The sequence below is a fragment of the Pyrus communis genome, chromosome 8 (genome assembly GCF_041283825.1).
Source record: "Pyrus communis isolate YQ-2024b chromosome 8, ASM4128382v1, whole genome shotgun sequence".
In the NCBI taxonomy this organism is placed as follows: Eukaryota; Viridiplantae; Streptophyta; class Magnoliopsida; order Rosales; family Rosaceae; genus Pyrus; species Pyrus communis.
The window spans coordinates 17,204,399-17,219,657 of NC_142572.1; the positions used below are offsets into that span (position 1 = coordinate 17,204,399).

At 38.5% G+C, this 15,259-nt stretch overlaps 1 protein-coding gene and 1 pseudogene across 2 annotated transcripts; one reads left to right on the plus strand and one right to left on the minus strand.

Moving 5' to 3' along the window:
- The first annotated feature begins 673 nt into the window (after positions 1–673).
- On the plus strand, positions 674–2,386 carry LOC137716728 (heat stress transcription factor B-4-like). Its single transcript, XM_068456107.2, has 2 exons — positions 674–1,081; positions 1,188–2,386. Exons 1-2 carry the CDS (start codon positions 833–835, stop codon positions 2,091–2,093), a joined length of 1,155 nt encoding a protein of 384 aa, XP_068312208.2. The 5' UTR covers positions 674–832; the 3' UTR covers positions 2,094–2,386.
- Positions 2,387–10,475: 8,089 nt separating this feature from the next.
- LOC137718662 (subtilisin-like protease SBT3 pseudogene) lies at positions 10,476–13,311 on the minus strand (annotated as a pseudogene). The gene has a single exon (XR_015965597.1). The product of XR_015965597.1 is annotated as a subtilisin-like protease SBT3 pseudogene (transcript).
- Positions 13,312–15,259: the final 1,948 nt, after the last annotated feature.

The following is a 15,259-nucleotide window of genomic DNA, read 5'->3' on the forward strand; positions in this document are numbered from 1 at the left end:
AGGGTTGCATTAAATGAAATGGTACTACCACTAACAACAAAGCAGATTTGCAGATTGCAGAAGCAGCAGAATGGGCAGCAGAAGCAGAATCATCAGAACTACCATAGGAGGCACTACACAAGCTGAGGCCTAGCAAAAGCAAATACAACCATTGACATGTATGGAAATACCTCTAAAATTAATATAGTAATCAATGAGACCGAAGGAAGGCGGAGAGGGAGAGGGGCAGTATAGTCAATTCACAAAGACAAGGGATACAGTGTACTCCTGCACCATCCTCCTCCTCCTTGTGCGTGATTTTTAAGTGGGTGTGCGCGGGATCGATTGTCAGTACGAAGCCAGTGTATGAGAGAGAAAGAAAGAGTTAGAGAGAGAGAGAGAGAGAGAGGAGAGAGAAGGAAGAGGATCACGGGTTTGTCTTGAAAGGCCCTTACTTCACAGTCCTAGACAGACAGACACATATGCTCTCTCACTACGTAACCGAGGAGGGCAGCAAAAATTTTATAATATCACATATTTCTAAATTATTATTATATTAATAGTAATATTATAAATAAAATCCTAAAGCAAAAGAAACAGAAAAAACAAAAACAAAAAGCAAATTAAACACAGTACTACTACTACTACTAGTACCACCACAAACCACCCCTTTTATCTCCAACATTTTTATCCCCCCAATCTTCACACACACACACACACACTCACACTCACAACAAAAACATTCATTCTCTCTCTCTCTCTCTCCCTCCCTCCGCGGCTCCGCCCTCTCTCTCTTCATTTCCTCATCAGATATTCTGCTCTTTCTCTCCCTAAGGTTTTGAAAGCTTTTTCAATGGCGTTGATGATAGACAACTGCGAGAGCATACTGCTCTCCCTGGACTCCCACAAGTCCGTCCCGGCGCCGTTCCTGACAAAAACCTACCAACTCGTCGACGACCCCGCCACCGACCATATCGTCTCGTGGGGCGACGACGACACCACCTTCGTCGTCTGGCGCCCTCCCGAGTTCGCCCGCGACCTCCTCCCCAACTACTTTAAGCACAACAACTTCTCCAGCTTCGTCCGCCAGCTAAACACCTACGTAATCCTCTCATCTCAAAAAATTCCTTCACATATCTATATTTATCTGCTGTTTTTAGTGGTTTTTATTTAGTTTGCGCTGACACCTTTGTTTTTGGTTTTTTAAGGGTTTTAGGAAGATTGTACCGGACAGATGGGAGTTTGCCAACGAGTTCTTCAAAAAAGGAGAGAAGCATTTGCTTTGCGAGATCCACCGGAGAAAGACAGCTCAGCCACATCAGGTGGGTCTCAACCACCACCACCACCACCACCACCACTCCCCCCTCGGCATGAACGGCCACCACCACCATCCTAGCTTCTTCTCCTTCCCGAGTCGCGGCAGCATCTCGCCCTCCGACTCGGACGAGCAGCCCAACTGGTGCGAGTCGGACTCCCCTCCTCTCTTATCCCCAACCGGAGGTATTAACACAAACATTAACACTAACAACAATAACTTCATGAATATTAACCATAATAATACCACGGTGGCGGGTTTGGCGGAGGACAACGAGAGGCTGCGGAGGAGCAACAACATGCTAATGTCTGAGCTGACACACATGAGAAAACTCTACAACGACATCATCTACTTTGTCCAGAACCACGTCAAGCCGGTGGCTCCGAGCAACTCCTACCCTTCTTCAATGCTTCTCTGCAACCCACAGCCTCCTAAACCTAATGGTCTTAATGGTAATTTAAACCAACTTCAAGGGTACTATCCGGCTGCTCCTCCACCTAATGCCAAACAAAACCCTCATCACATCATGAACTCTTCCAGTCCGATGAGCAACACCACGTCGAAGAGCTCCGTGACGATTCTCGAAGATCACCACCAACAGCCGCCGAGCAGTAACAATGGGTGCAAGAATACTAAGCTTTTTGGGGTACCGCTGCTTCACTCGAAGAAACGATTGCACCCGGAGGAGTACGGCTCAAATAATCACCATGGGAACAACATGATGGAGGCCAGCAAGGCTCGTTTGATTTTGGAGAAGGATGATTTGGGTCTCCGGCTCATGCCTCCATCCACATGTTAATTAGTTCTATCTCTTATTAATCACCAAATCCCACATTAGAAACTTTTGAAAGTTTTAATTTTAATTTTATTTTAATATCAATTTGTTTTAGTTTTATCGTTTGATTGTATTTTGGGTCTGATGAGATGAGATGAGTTTTTAGGATGATCTACACTGCTGATGGAGTGATGATCAAAAGTGTCTTGTGTTTGCGTGCGTGTGGGTGTCTGTGATCGCGTACTACTATTACTACTCTGATCTCTCTGTATATATAAAATTAACTTTAGTGAAAATCTCTTAAATTTTGAGTTAAATTCAAATTTAAATGGCCATGGTTTTTTTGTTTTTGGTTTAGCTCGATCTATATATATATCAGTGGTGCAATTTCTTGCTGATCTCGATTATCGGGTCTGTTTTTTCCTTTCTTTCTTCTTCTTCTCTGAAGTTTCTGATTGTAATCCCTGAATGTTTCAGTTACATTAATGCCTCGGTGTGTGTTTGAGAGAGAGAGAGAGAGAGAGAGAGAGAGAGAGAGGGAGCTGACAATTACAGTCTGGTTCTTTGAAAATTTCCTCAGTCGACCCATTAATGGATCACACGCACAAGTGTGAGCGTACGTGACAACGGAGATACTGGGAATTTCTACTATGCTCTGCTATATCCTATACTTCTGGATATCCTGAATTTCGGATTTTTTAGCATTTACTACTTGATCATTAGTACTTAAGAGTTCAGGGGTATAATCAGAAATTTCGGAAAATAGTTGGCTTAAAAACAATAAAAAAAATATAAATTAAAAAATGTAGAAGAAAAAATAGAGATGTAAAAATAATGGTTAAAATTGAAAATTGACACACGGCTGCAACCTGCATGACAATTTGTTGTTAAAAAACAAACGATGATCAGTGCCATAATTTTATTATTATTATCATCTCATCAGTCGTGACTATTTTCGTGAAAAAAGAAAAGTATACGTTTACTATATATCCGATGATTTGCTGAAAAGAAAGCCATCATGTCATTTGATCAAGGTTATAATCTCTATTTCTCGTTTTCTATCAAAACTGTGTCAGTACTCCACGCAGGAAAAAACAAATACATACGTACAAATACACGAGAACATGTTGTAGTTTTTTAAAATATGAAAAATATAAAGAAAGAAAACAAGAACAAAAAGAGTGGTTTTTTCGATGAAAGCGAAATGTAATAGAAACTGACTGAAAAATAAGGGTTTGAAATGTTTCTATCAATGCTTCTATGCTTCTTCTTCTCCTTCGTTGGACCAGAAACCTTTGCCTTTTCCCACTTTAAGTATCTCTGATCAAACTTCTTAAAACCCTAATTCTACTACTTTCATTTATTGCATGCTCTCATCACCTTCTCCCTCTCTTTCTTTCCTAAATCTCCCACTTCTTGACCAGTAGTCTTTGGTTTCCATACATACACAAACTTTCTTGAATTTGCTAATAAACCCCCTTCTTTTCTTGGCTTTCATAAAACTTTGACCAAAGCTTTATTTCCACAGCCACAGGTTACATATACAGAAATTTTCTCTGACCCTATTTTTGTTCATTTATTAATTTTGGGGTGATTTAAAAACTCTGCGAGTAGACAGAGATCTATTTCAAGGGTCTCTGGAGAGATAAGGTGATGAAAATTAATATAGAATCAGAATTTGGAATATCTTTGTCGTACTCGTAAAATGGTTTTGGTTTTCGTCTTGTATCAAAAACCCTAACCCTAGATCGACGCAAGTCTCCATTGTGTCCAAGCTTTTGTCCCTTATCGTGTCGTCGCACGTGACTAGAAATATATAAAATATATATATATGTATGTATGTATGTATGTGGACGTGCAGTATTTTTGTGTATAGAAGTAATAAAATAAGAAGAAGAAGAAGAAGAAATAGAAGTTTTTCGTATGCTTTTTCTGGTCCAAGGACTCCAATCCAATCGTAAGGAGTTAAAGAGTAAAAGTGGGGTGATGGGTTGCAAAAGTGGATACGGATCATCCGGGTAAAAAGATGCTTTATGGAATTTTAGGGTGATTATTTTTGTATGGACCACGAAATGGGTTGTTCTTGAAAGTGTAAAAAGGGAGAAAAGGAAAATGTGATTTTAAAAAGACATGTTTGCTACGTTTTAAGTCTTTTCCGAATACACTTTGTTGACATCTTCTTGTTCTCTCTTTTGGTATATCACACTTTCTGACAATTTAAAGATTAATAGTGATATAATAGTGCGGTTTTAAGAAGTACACACGATTGCAAGGTTTTTAAATAGTAAAGTATGTTAGGGAGACTTAAAGCATTTTAAAGTATATTTCTTTTTGGTTATTAGGACAATGTATAAGAAGAATAAAACAAAAGAAGTAATCGAGATAAGATAGATCATAGATTCATCATTTCATTTATAGATGCACTCATGTTTTGAAATATAAAATCAAAATGCATATGTAATTCAATAGTTTCATGACTTCATTAGAGTACTGGCCTACGTGTGCAACAAAAGATTTAAAATAAGAATGTTGCTATTGACACTTACAAATATCATCAGGTACTGCTTACATGTATTGGTGAGTTCTATCTATATTAGAGAGGTGATATAAATGTAGTATATAAAAAATGTGATGAGTGTAGCGTTACTCCATTTTTAATTAGTTACTCGTTAATGCAATTCAATTTTCTCTCTCTAGCTCTTGAAGTTCTCTCTTCTTCCTCTCTTTCGTGCTTTGTTTCTCTCTCTAAAACCTCTATTGCTGTTCTGTTAAGAATAGTAAACAATTGGCAAATTTCACCCCAGTATTTTTAAATTGCAGCAATTTTTCTTTTGAATTTGTTTTATTTGTTTTCATAAAATTATTCTTTGTAAATTTTAGTTAATGTAATTTCTAATATAGACAAACTCGAAACTCAAAAGGATGAAGAGGAAGTGAGCGCCAAACTTGAAATGAAGGAAAAGGCCGTGCGCTGTGAAGTCCACGGCTTGTCATTTTTTGAAAACCAACCAAAACAAGTATTCAGACAAAAAAGGAAAAAGGCCCAAATCATAATTTTGGATTTTTAGTTGACCCATGGGCTAAATAAACAAGGCCTACTTCCAGATCAAGGGTAGTAGTCGGCGCTGGATGGATGTGCTATATCCTAAGACAGGTTTGACAACCAATTCAATTTTCCGTTTTTCCGTTTTTCAGTTTTCAGTTTAAAGAAAAATGGGATTCCACAATAGAAACAATTGGTAATATAAGGAGTACCTAACATACTTATAAGTACATACAAGGTCTGTCATCCCATCAATGTAGGATTCATTCTCAATATGTTCTCCCTCATGTGTGGCGAAATTTCAAACCTAATAGGTGGACAACATAAACGTTGTGACACAGAGCGCATGTGGTCATTGACCTTCACACATATGACAATCTGCTCTGATATCATGAAGGAAGTTGAGGTTCCACTGTAAAATCAATTAGCAATATGGGAAGTTGCCTAACTTACTTATAAACACATTCAAGATCCCTATTTCCATTAATGTGAGGTTCATCTCAACAATAAATAGTTGTTTGGTAAATGTTTTTAATGTTCCTCTTTTCTTGAACTTTTGAAGTGAATTTTTTTTGGGCGTGAAAATGTTAATATGAAGTCATAGAATGAAAGGGCATGAGACTTGAATATGTTGCATGTTTTTTGACGTCGTAGAATGTTAAATGAGAAAGGGGGAGCAAAAGTATGGAAACAAAATTTGAAAACTGAAATTGGTTTAAGGAGATTTCAATTTGGCTTGATTATGAAATCAATTTTTATTTTATTTCTGAAATCTAAAACATCGAGATTAGTTATCAAATAAATTTTTAATTTTTAGTTACAAACCACTTAAGTGCTATAGTCTAGTGGTATTCATTTTCATTTGTAAGTGAAAGGTCTTAGGTTTAATTCTCGTCAAAAGTGAGTTTGAATCACATTATTTCTAGCTCATTGTGAGGCTAAGGCCACCCCATCTTCCTTAGTATAGATAATATCGTTTTTTAATTTTATTTTTTAATTTTTAAATTTAGTTACAAAATAAAGTGAAAGTAAAAACTGAAAACAAAAATGGTTATCAGTTGATATAGAAACTCGCCTCAATTGAATGGGATTAGTTGTTTATATGCGCATTTATATTATCTTATTTTACAAGTGTAGTAGGATGTCCCTGAAGGGACGCAGTTTCAGGACTTTAAGATGGCTTGATAATGTGCCTATAAAATGAAAATTAATGCAGCAAGCTATGAATTTTCTTTTTTGTTATAAATGGGTAAATAATTAAATAAAAAAGGACCCTAAACTAAACTTAACCGAACCGTTCAATGTTAGCATGGTTTGGTTCGATTTCGTTTGTGGTTTCCGTTAAAATTGAACCGAAGCAAAATCATTTTGTCAATATTAGTTTGGTAACAACTTTGGATTAGATCCAATTCAGACCGTGCTAATCCCTAATTGTAGTTATATTACATACAAAGAGTGAAAAAAAGCGCTGCAAAATTAAATAACAATTAAAATGTCCGTCTCAGTTAGACTATTAAAACAGCATATGAAGTTGTACACGACCATTATCAGCGATGGCATCACCTGAGAATTTTGCACTTTCATCTCCCTAACATTGGCCCATTCTCATCCTACGTTTTTCCATATTTTCCAGTTTGTTTTAACTGTTAATTATCTTGCACAAAACAAGCGCGCGCACATTATATTTCCATCTTCAAAGAGCAGCCGCATGATGATGAGATATTGTTCGATCATCCAGTTGACTAGCTGGAATTAAAAATAGGGAAGAAGTTGCCGAGTCTTATCGTCATATATAACAGACAAAAACGTTGGATCAAAGTTCCAATCCAAGATTTTTGCATGTATTATTAGGGTTTTGTATTTTTCCTTGCAGATGATGTTAACACATGCAGTTTTGTGGACCTGAAAACGTGAAGAAAAATTTTCAGGCGATCATGGGTCATTTGATTCGATATCCATAGTCTGGCCTGACAAATCCCCCATCCTTCCAATCCATATAGAGGATCAATATATCCCACATATTTACATCAGTTTACTGTTAGCACATTAACATATAAATTCGTAAAAAATTTTAAAATAATAATGTGTTTATAATAAAAGTAAAATATATTATGTAACAGAAAAGGGGTTATTGAGATTTGTCTATTTGGACACTGAAAGTTCTAACTTGCAAAGAAACAATCTAACAAAATGATGACGTTGACGAAGACCTGGATGTAGACGAAGACGACGATTTGCTGCAATGTTTTAAGAGAGTGCTTTGTGAGCACAGCATGTCATGGAGCTACAATCCGAACTATTCAATCAAAAGAAAGGTTCATGCACAAGTAATTGTACTAAAAACCAGTATTTCAAGTTTAATTAGATCGCATTCTTTGCATTAAGTACAAATAATGCATCATGCACAAGAATTTTGATTGGACCAACTATGTGTCATTTAACAAAATAAACCAACTTCCCGAACGTAGCCCCTATATAACCCTAAGCGTCAGGTCGGTCCTCCTATCGAAACATTTGAAGGGTCCTCAGAGGACCTTTATAGGTGTTTTTCTGGAGTCCGAAAGATCCCGTAACCACATTGGTCCCTCTATGGATCGGCCTCTGCATGTGAATTTGCTTGGTTCTAATTATGTGTTGTGTCACTTTCTAATTCCCATCTTTTGAGTTTCTTTTTTGCTGGTCTACTGTGAAACACAAATATTAAAGTACCGATCTTTCTTTGGCTCCAAATTCTACCTCCAATTATTGAAGGGAAAAATTCTCCAGCAGCTATAACAGATGTTACACCAACTTTAAAACGGAAAGAATCTCCCTAAACTAAAATGTTAATTGTCTAGAAAAATACAAGGATCATAAATTTTCATGTCATTTCAGATAGTAATTTTTTTTTTTTTTTCACTTAATAAAGTTGTTCTATTCTGCACCCACTTCCAACATTATCCTTCCAACTTTTGCTTAAAGGGAACTTCGATGTTTTTACGAACTATATATACATGATATTGATATAAAGCAAGAAGCAAGTCCATGATAGTACAAAATAGAGTTTAGGAAATCAAATTATAACTTTCATAGAAAACATATCTTGCTAAAATAAAACATATCTTGCCAAAACTCAGAAATAAATTGTAGGGTGGGCATGAGAAGAAAAATGGTGTCATGAACTCATGACACCATTTTTCTTGTTACATACGTGAAAATTTTTATGTGGTCTTCTGTTGAAATAAACAATATAGAATGGAATCATCAATCGCAATTAGTTTATGTACCAATATTTTTGTTTTAAGGAAGCATTAATCTTTTTATTCTTCGTATGATGGGTTCGACCTCAACCATGTCTTTCCCAGCTTCTTTCTTAGGGATGGGATTAGGGGTGGGCAAACAGGTACAGGAATCGAGAGTCAAGGCGGGTATGGGCCGGTTCCTAATTTTTAAAAAGAGAAATGGGGCAGGACGGGGATTTAGAATTTTAGGGGCGGGCCGGGTCCAAAAGTATAAAAAAAGGGGTACCCGGGGACTCATTTGTGTAACATCCCAATTTAAAAACAATATTGTCTGCCAAGTTCCCCGTGACAGTTCTCACTCTCAAGAACATTGTCTCCTTGTCTCCTTCTCTCTTATCTCGATGCTCTTTCCCCTCGGAGAACACACACACACAAACCCAATCTCTCGATTATTCTCCCTCATTCCTCTCCTTGTTTCTTCACCCACCCCCATATCTGCAACTCTCCTTCCCGAAGCAAACACACCACACCCACACCCACCGTGACCTCCACCGCAGTGTCTCACACTTTCTCGAAGACTCTCCTCTCCTTAGTCTCCTCCCTCTCTCTCTCCCAACGTCTCTATCTCCGATTTCTCACATCTTGGATTTGTCAATTCTCAACCTCCTCCCTCTTGATCTGTCTCTCCCCCATCCTTCTGATTTTTTTTTTTGTTTGTTTGGTTTGAGAATTGAGGTTTTAAAACAATTTTGGTTTGGTTTTGGGTTTTTGGTTTGGATTTGTAGGTGTCGTCGCTTCTTGTTTTCTATTTGGCTACTGAGAAAATAGAATTTTCGTGGTGAATTGGGTTTATGGTTTTGTGCCAGATTTGGAAACGGCGCGGCAAGCGAATATGGGTCTTGATGTCAAAGACCGAGTCGAAGATCTGGAAGATGGCGAGTCTGGGAGGCGATCAAAACCCGAAAAAAAAAAAAAGAAAAAAAAGAAAAAAGAAAAGGAGCCGTGGGTCCATCCCGAATCGGTCCGGTTCCAGTAATCAGATTTGCAATACTCGGTCTTTCCAAATTTAGGCCCGACCCGGCCCGTGCCAACCCCTAGATGGGATGGCTGCCACGTGAAAAGAAAAATTGTATAAAAGAAATTTTTTTTGTTCGAGAGGCTTTTTAAATTAACTTCCAACACATACATCACACATGCATAATTATCTAAATAATTAATACTTTGAAATTATATATCTAAAGAATGAGTTAAATGTTAGGTAACTAAACTTTTAAACTAAAATTTTAAACTAAATTTACAAATTATATGATTTTTTTTTTTTTGAGTTGAGCGATATTGTCGTTAAGTTAGAAATTAATCGGTCCGGTTCCAGTAATCAGATTTGCAATACTCGGTCTTTCCAAATTTAGGCCCGACCCGGCCCGTGCCAACCCCTAGATGGGATGGCTGCCACATGAAAAGAAAAATTGTATAAAAGAAATTTTTTTTGTTCGAGAGGCTTTTTAAATTAACTTCCAACACATACATCAAACATGCATAATTATCTAAATAATTAATACTTTGAAATTATATATCTAAAGAATGAGTTAAATGTTAGGTAACTAAACTTTTAAACTAAAATTTTAAACTAAATTTACAAATTATATGATTTTTTTTTTTTTTTTGAGTTGAGCGATATTGTCGTTAAGTTAGAAATTAGATTTGTCATTGACGGAGTTTGAACCCACGCAGTCATGCAAGGGCTTAACTCTTCTCCACCACTGTGGTAAAGAGCCACTTGCAACAAACTATATGATTTGTCAATGATAGATAATGAGCACGTTAGTCAACACTTAAACAATAAATAAACAAAAATAATACTTAAACAATAATCCAATCATCATCAATCACGTCATATATTTTACAAAATTTAATCTAAAAAAATTGATCACCCTAACATATTACCCTTACGATTGAATAGTTCTCATATAAAAGTCATAGAATCTGGCCATGCTTTGTTGACGGGTACGTTTATGGATTGGGACCATGTAAATTGTTCTCAGTTTTTGTCGATAAAACTGATAGACGTACGAGTCATGAGTGCGACTTTCACATTGTCTGCTACTAATTATTCATTCGTCATAATGTGGGACATGATTGACATTTCGGAACTTACAACATGATATAAATAAATAGGTATTGATGTTTTAACAGAAATATAACAGTAACACCTCATCTAAATTTGACGATCGCACACAACACATGCATGCAACTTAGATAAACAATCAAAGTTGATTGTTTATTTGTTTCAATGTGACAAAGTCTAATGTCTTTCTAGTTCCAATGGTACGTTCATGAATAAACAAAGCTATATCCTATATAGACTAACAACCACACAAAACCATCACCGACGATCTGAAATCGCTGGCTGCCAGCTTTAATTAATCAGACACCAACCTGCTGTTAGCCTGACATTCTATATTTGAAACTATAATTTTTTATTTAGCAAGGGACTGATCACATACTTGCTAGAACAGGCAAGCTATCTTTGTTGCGACGCTATCTCTGAGCTGATGAGGCTTGAAGCCACGACGGGGCTTCTCACCACATGTTGACCACCACTCTCCACCCAACTCAGATAACCAAAAACCACTGCCTCTTTCATTACTCTTGGTCCTTTTATACTTAGCACAAAGCTCAGCTTCTCACCCTGCTCCTCGAACTCCAACTTCTTCGGAACGACTCCAACCACAAACCCTTTCAATGGTGTCACGCTCGCAACGTAGGTCGACAGTCCCTTTCCTATGTTGGTCACCGTCCTCCGGAATTCATGAGTAGATTGTACGTTCGAATTCGAGTCATTTGAATTGAAGAATGCTATGAAAGAGGGGTAATTAAGATCTAAGGAAGGAGTTGAACAGTTGTTCGAGGCTGATTTAGTGATGGTTTGGATTTGCTTGTTGGTGTAGTTGAGTGCACAAAGAAGGTTAACGTAGTCGTCAATATTCACGTCGTAAAGGAGCCCGGGGTCTAGGGCCTTGTTAGGGTTGACATGCCCGGCTCCGATGGCTAGAGGACTAGCTGGTTGGTTAGCGTTGCCAATGTCTTTTATGGGGCTACCGGTGTTATCCAATATGTCTGATGTCGTCATCATGGCGGATCTAATAGCAGCAGGGCTCCATTCGGGGTGCGCACCTTTCAGAAGCGCAGCTATTCCAGCTGCATGGGGGCACGACATGGATGTCCCTGACAGTAGATTAAAATTACTAAACAAGTCTTTCTTGCCCACCACGGCTGCGGAGGTATTTTGAGGCCATGCAGCCAGGACTAACGACCCTGGAGCCACAATGTCTGGCTTCAGGGTCCACGGGAAGCTAGGGGACGGCCCTCTAGACGAGTAGCTAGTAACACTCGGTGCTGGTTTAGCACCAAGAAGTGTTTTTTGAAACTCCAAGCTTGCTTTTGGCTGTGAGTTGCTCTTGATGTAACCTTTGATCACTTCACCTTCCTTTGGACTAAGAAAGATTGCGGGATAAGAGCTTTGGATGAACAACTCCAAATCTGTGTTGTTGGTAATGAAGATACCTCCGGCAACATTTGCGCTGCGTACATTATAAACTTGATCGTTCAGCGTATCATTTTTGTCCTGGCACACGACGATCTTCTTCCCTACCTGCTTCAATGTTTTCGTATTGTTACATGCATCAAAGAAAACAACCGGAAATTGGGTTGAAGATGAATTTCCGGGATAGAGAGTAGACCCCGTGACAGAGTTTCCATTTCCAAGATGCTCAGTTCCTTCGAATTCCCGGTCAATTGTACCAGCTGCAACCGTGAGAACCCAAGGGATACCATTGTGCAAGGTAGCAAAGAAAGGTCCTTCATTTCCTGCAGACGTGGACACAAAAACACCTCTCTCCAAGGCAGAAAATGTTGCTATGGCAACAGGATCCTCATACAAAGCAACACCATCTAACCCAAATGACAAAGACAAAACATCCACACCGTCTATAATTGCTTGCTCAATAGCAGCAATTATATCCGACGACAATGCTCCCTCATCCCAAAGCGCCTTGTACATGGCCACATGCGCCCTAGGAGCCATGCCGCTGGCAACTCCTGGGGCGTAACCAAAAAAAGATGCCCCTGCCACATAATTTCCTGCGGCAGTAGACGAGGTGTGGGTACCATGCCCTTCAGTATCCCTTGTTGAATTCACTCCAATGGTCAGATTGGGATTTTGGGCAATGAGCCCTTTGTTAAAGAACTTTGCCCCAATCAACTTTTTGTTGCACAATGAGGAATTGAATTGGGTGCCACTTTCACATTCTCCTTTCCATCTTGGTGGGATTTCTGACATCCCATCTTCGTTAAAGCTTTCACTTTCTGGCCAAACACCCGTGTCCACCAACCCAATGATCACATCTTTGCCGTAATTCGAAACCGGCCACGCTCCGGATCTGGAGTTGAGGCCAAGAAATTGAGAGGAGTGAGTTGTGTCTTTCATTACTGGCAAGTCTTTCACTGAAGAAATGTAGCCTAGAGAGCTTTTTAAGGCCTCAAGCTCGGAAGCAGTGAGACTCGCACTGAAACCATTCATGACATGAGTATAACTATAAATGAGTTTGGAAGAGAGGGCAGAGGAGGAGGAGGTCCCGGTGGTGATAGGCCTAAACTTGCCTAATGTGGAGTGTAATGTTGCCACGTACCATGAATGATGATCAGAAAAGGCTTTAGGCATCATTGATGAATCCATGTGGATGATATAGTTTTGGGATTGAGCAAAGGTTGAGACAATTGCAAGGTGTGAGATGGTGGTAATGGAAAGCCAGAAATACAAAACATGGTAGTAACTAGACATTGATGTTGAGCACAAGGGAGGAGGCGAAAAAATTAGAATACAAATGGATTCGTAAAGTTTGTAAACTTATAGGGTCGTTTAGGAGTTACGGGAAGCAATGAAATATATAGATATATTCCTCATCACCATCTGATTATCTCAACTTGGTGTATATGAGATCAATTATATAAGTTGTGGGGGACCCTTGTTATACATCATCTCTATCTATTATTCGTTCTCAATTGCCCATGCATGTTATGGATAATATATGGACTGCTTAACCTCAAAAGTTAATTACATACTTCCCTAATCTAGAGCCGACACACGTGAAAGCTTATCTTGTCCGTCGATCCATTAATTATAAGCTTATTCTCCTGACCTAGAAGATGGCTACAGTTAAATGTGCATACGTGTATGAGGTAATACTCATAAACCTCTTAATACGTACATCAGTGAACAATCAACACATACACCGACGAATGAGCGTAGCATCCTTCGCCCTAACCTATGGGATCAGGATCCTCTCCTAAGCAAAGGGTGATGATCCTCCTGACCAAGCCCATCGGGCCTTTGAAATTTTATCCAACGGCTACAATTATTATAACTTTTAGAGGAGCTCCCTGTTTGTACCCATTAGATAAAATTTCAACGATCCGATGGGTTTAGTCATGAGGATCCTCACCCTTTGCTCAGGAGAGGATCCTTCGCCCTAACCTATGGACTCTAATCATTATGCTTCTTAACGTTTAGCACGCTAGATCAAGACCGTTCATTTGGCAAGGCCTAGGAGACCATCTTGTCATTGTATGGACCGCCACAAAACAAGGGCATATGGTTAAAATGGTGTACCCAACGATCAAGACCGTTCATTTGGCAAGGCCTAGGAGACCATCTTGTCATTGTATGGACCGCCACAAAACAAGGGCATATGGTTAAAATGGTGTACCCAACGCGTGCCAAATGCAAGTGGAATGGAAGGAAGAAAACACAGTGAACCCATGTCCCTATCACCTTTATGTTCGAAGAGAAATTTGAGGAGCATTTTGGTTTTTTCTTTCAAAGTTAGAACACATAACAAAAACATTACTTCACTTTCACTCAAATTGGAATCAGCATGAGCTGGACTGTATTGTATTCAATTGTCGCATTTGAGCCTACCATGTACCCTCAATTGCACAACTTAGTTACATCCACTACAAAAATAATGGCAACAGGCACGGAGTAAGAGTGAATTTTTCTAGTGTAACTATTGCTAAAAGCGTGACAAATGATTGTTTGTGACATCATTAGCAATAAGCTACCCTACTAACAACCACACTCTTGGTCCTGACTATTGTTGTGTTGTTGTTGTTGTGTTTTTTTTTTTTTTTTTTTTTTCCGGGACTTGTAGTCCAACCCAAGGCCTAATCACTTTTGATTGCAACAAGCTACAAGGAGACCTGGACCAACCGCCCACTTACATATATACAATCATTTTGACTAATTATATTGTGCTAGCTCAGATTTGACACATATTATTGCACAAATTATGTTGTTATTACCATATTGGGTTATGCTTAAACTGTATTAGTTTACTCTATTATTATGTTCAAAATGCAGGAACCCACATGCAATCATGCATCATTATCTTATATGTGATCACTTCTATGATAAACAAAAAGTATGCTGACTTGTAAAATTTGGGATCGAAAACGACTTGAATTTTCAATTTCTTTCATCCCTCGAAGGTGAGGGTGACCCAAAGATGTTTCAGTTTCCACTGAGGCCAAATCAAAGAAGGGCCTTAATTATATCTAGGGAATATGGTTGCTTAGTGCAGAGAATTCCAATGGACCACTGTAGCATCTTCCCTTTATACGGGCAAAAACACAACCAATCAAGCATGGAGATTCTATAAAAAGCAATTTTTATGAATGGACGGTGCATTTTGATGATCATCTTGGCCATTCTCAGAGTCAACTACTGGTTCTGGTTGTGCCCCATTTCAATGTGAAGATCAAACCTACATACAAAAACGTTACTTACAAGAAACGGAATCCCTAAGTAAGAAGTAGACATCCAATGTTTCGAGAACTTAATTCGTAACATCATAAATAAATGACGTGAT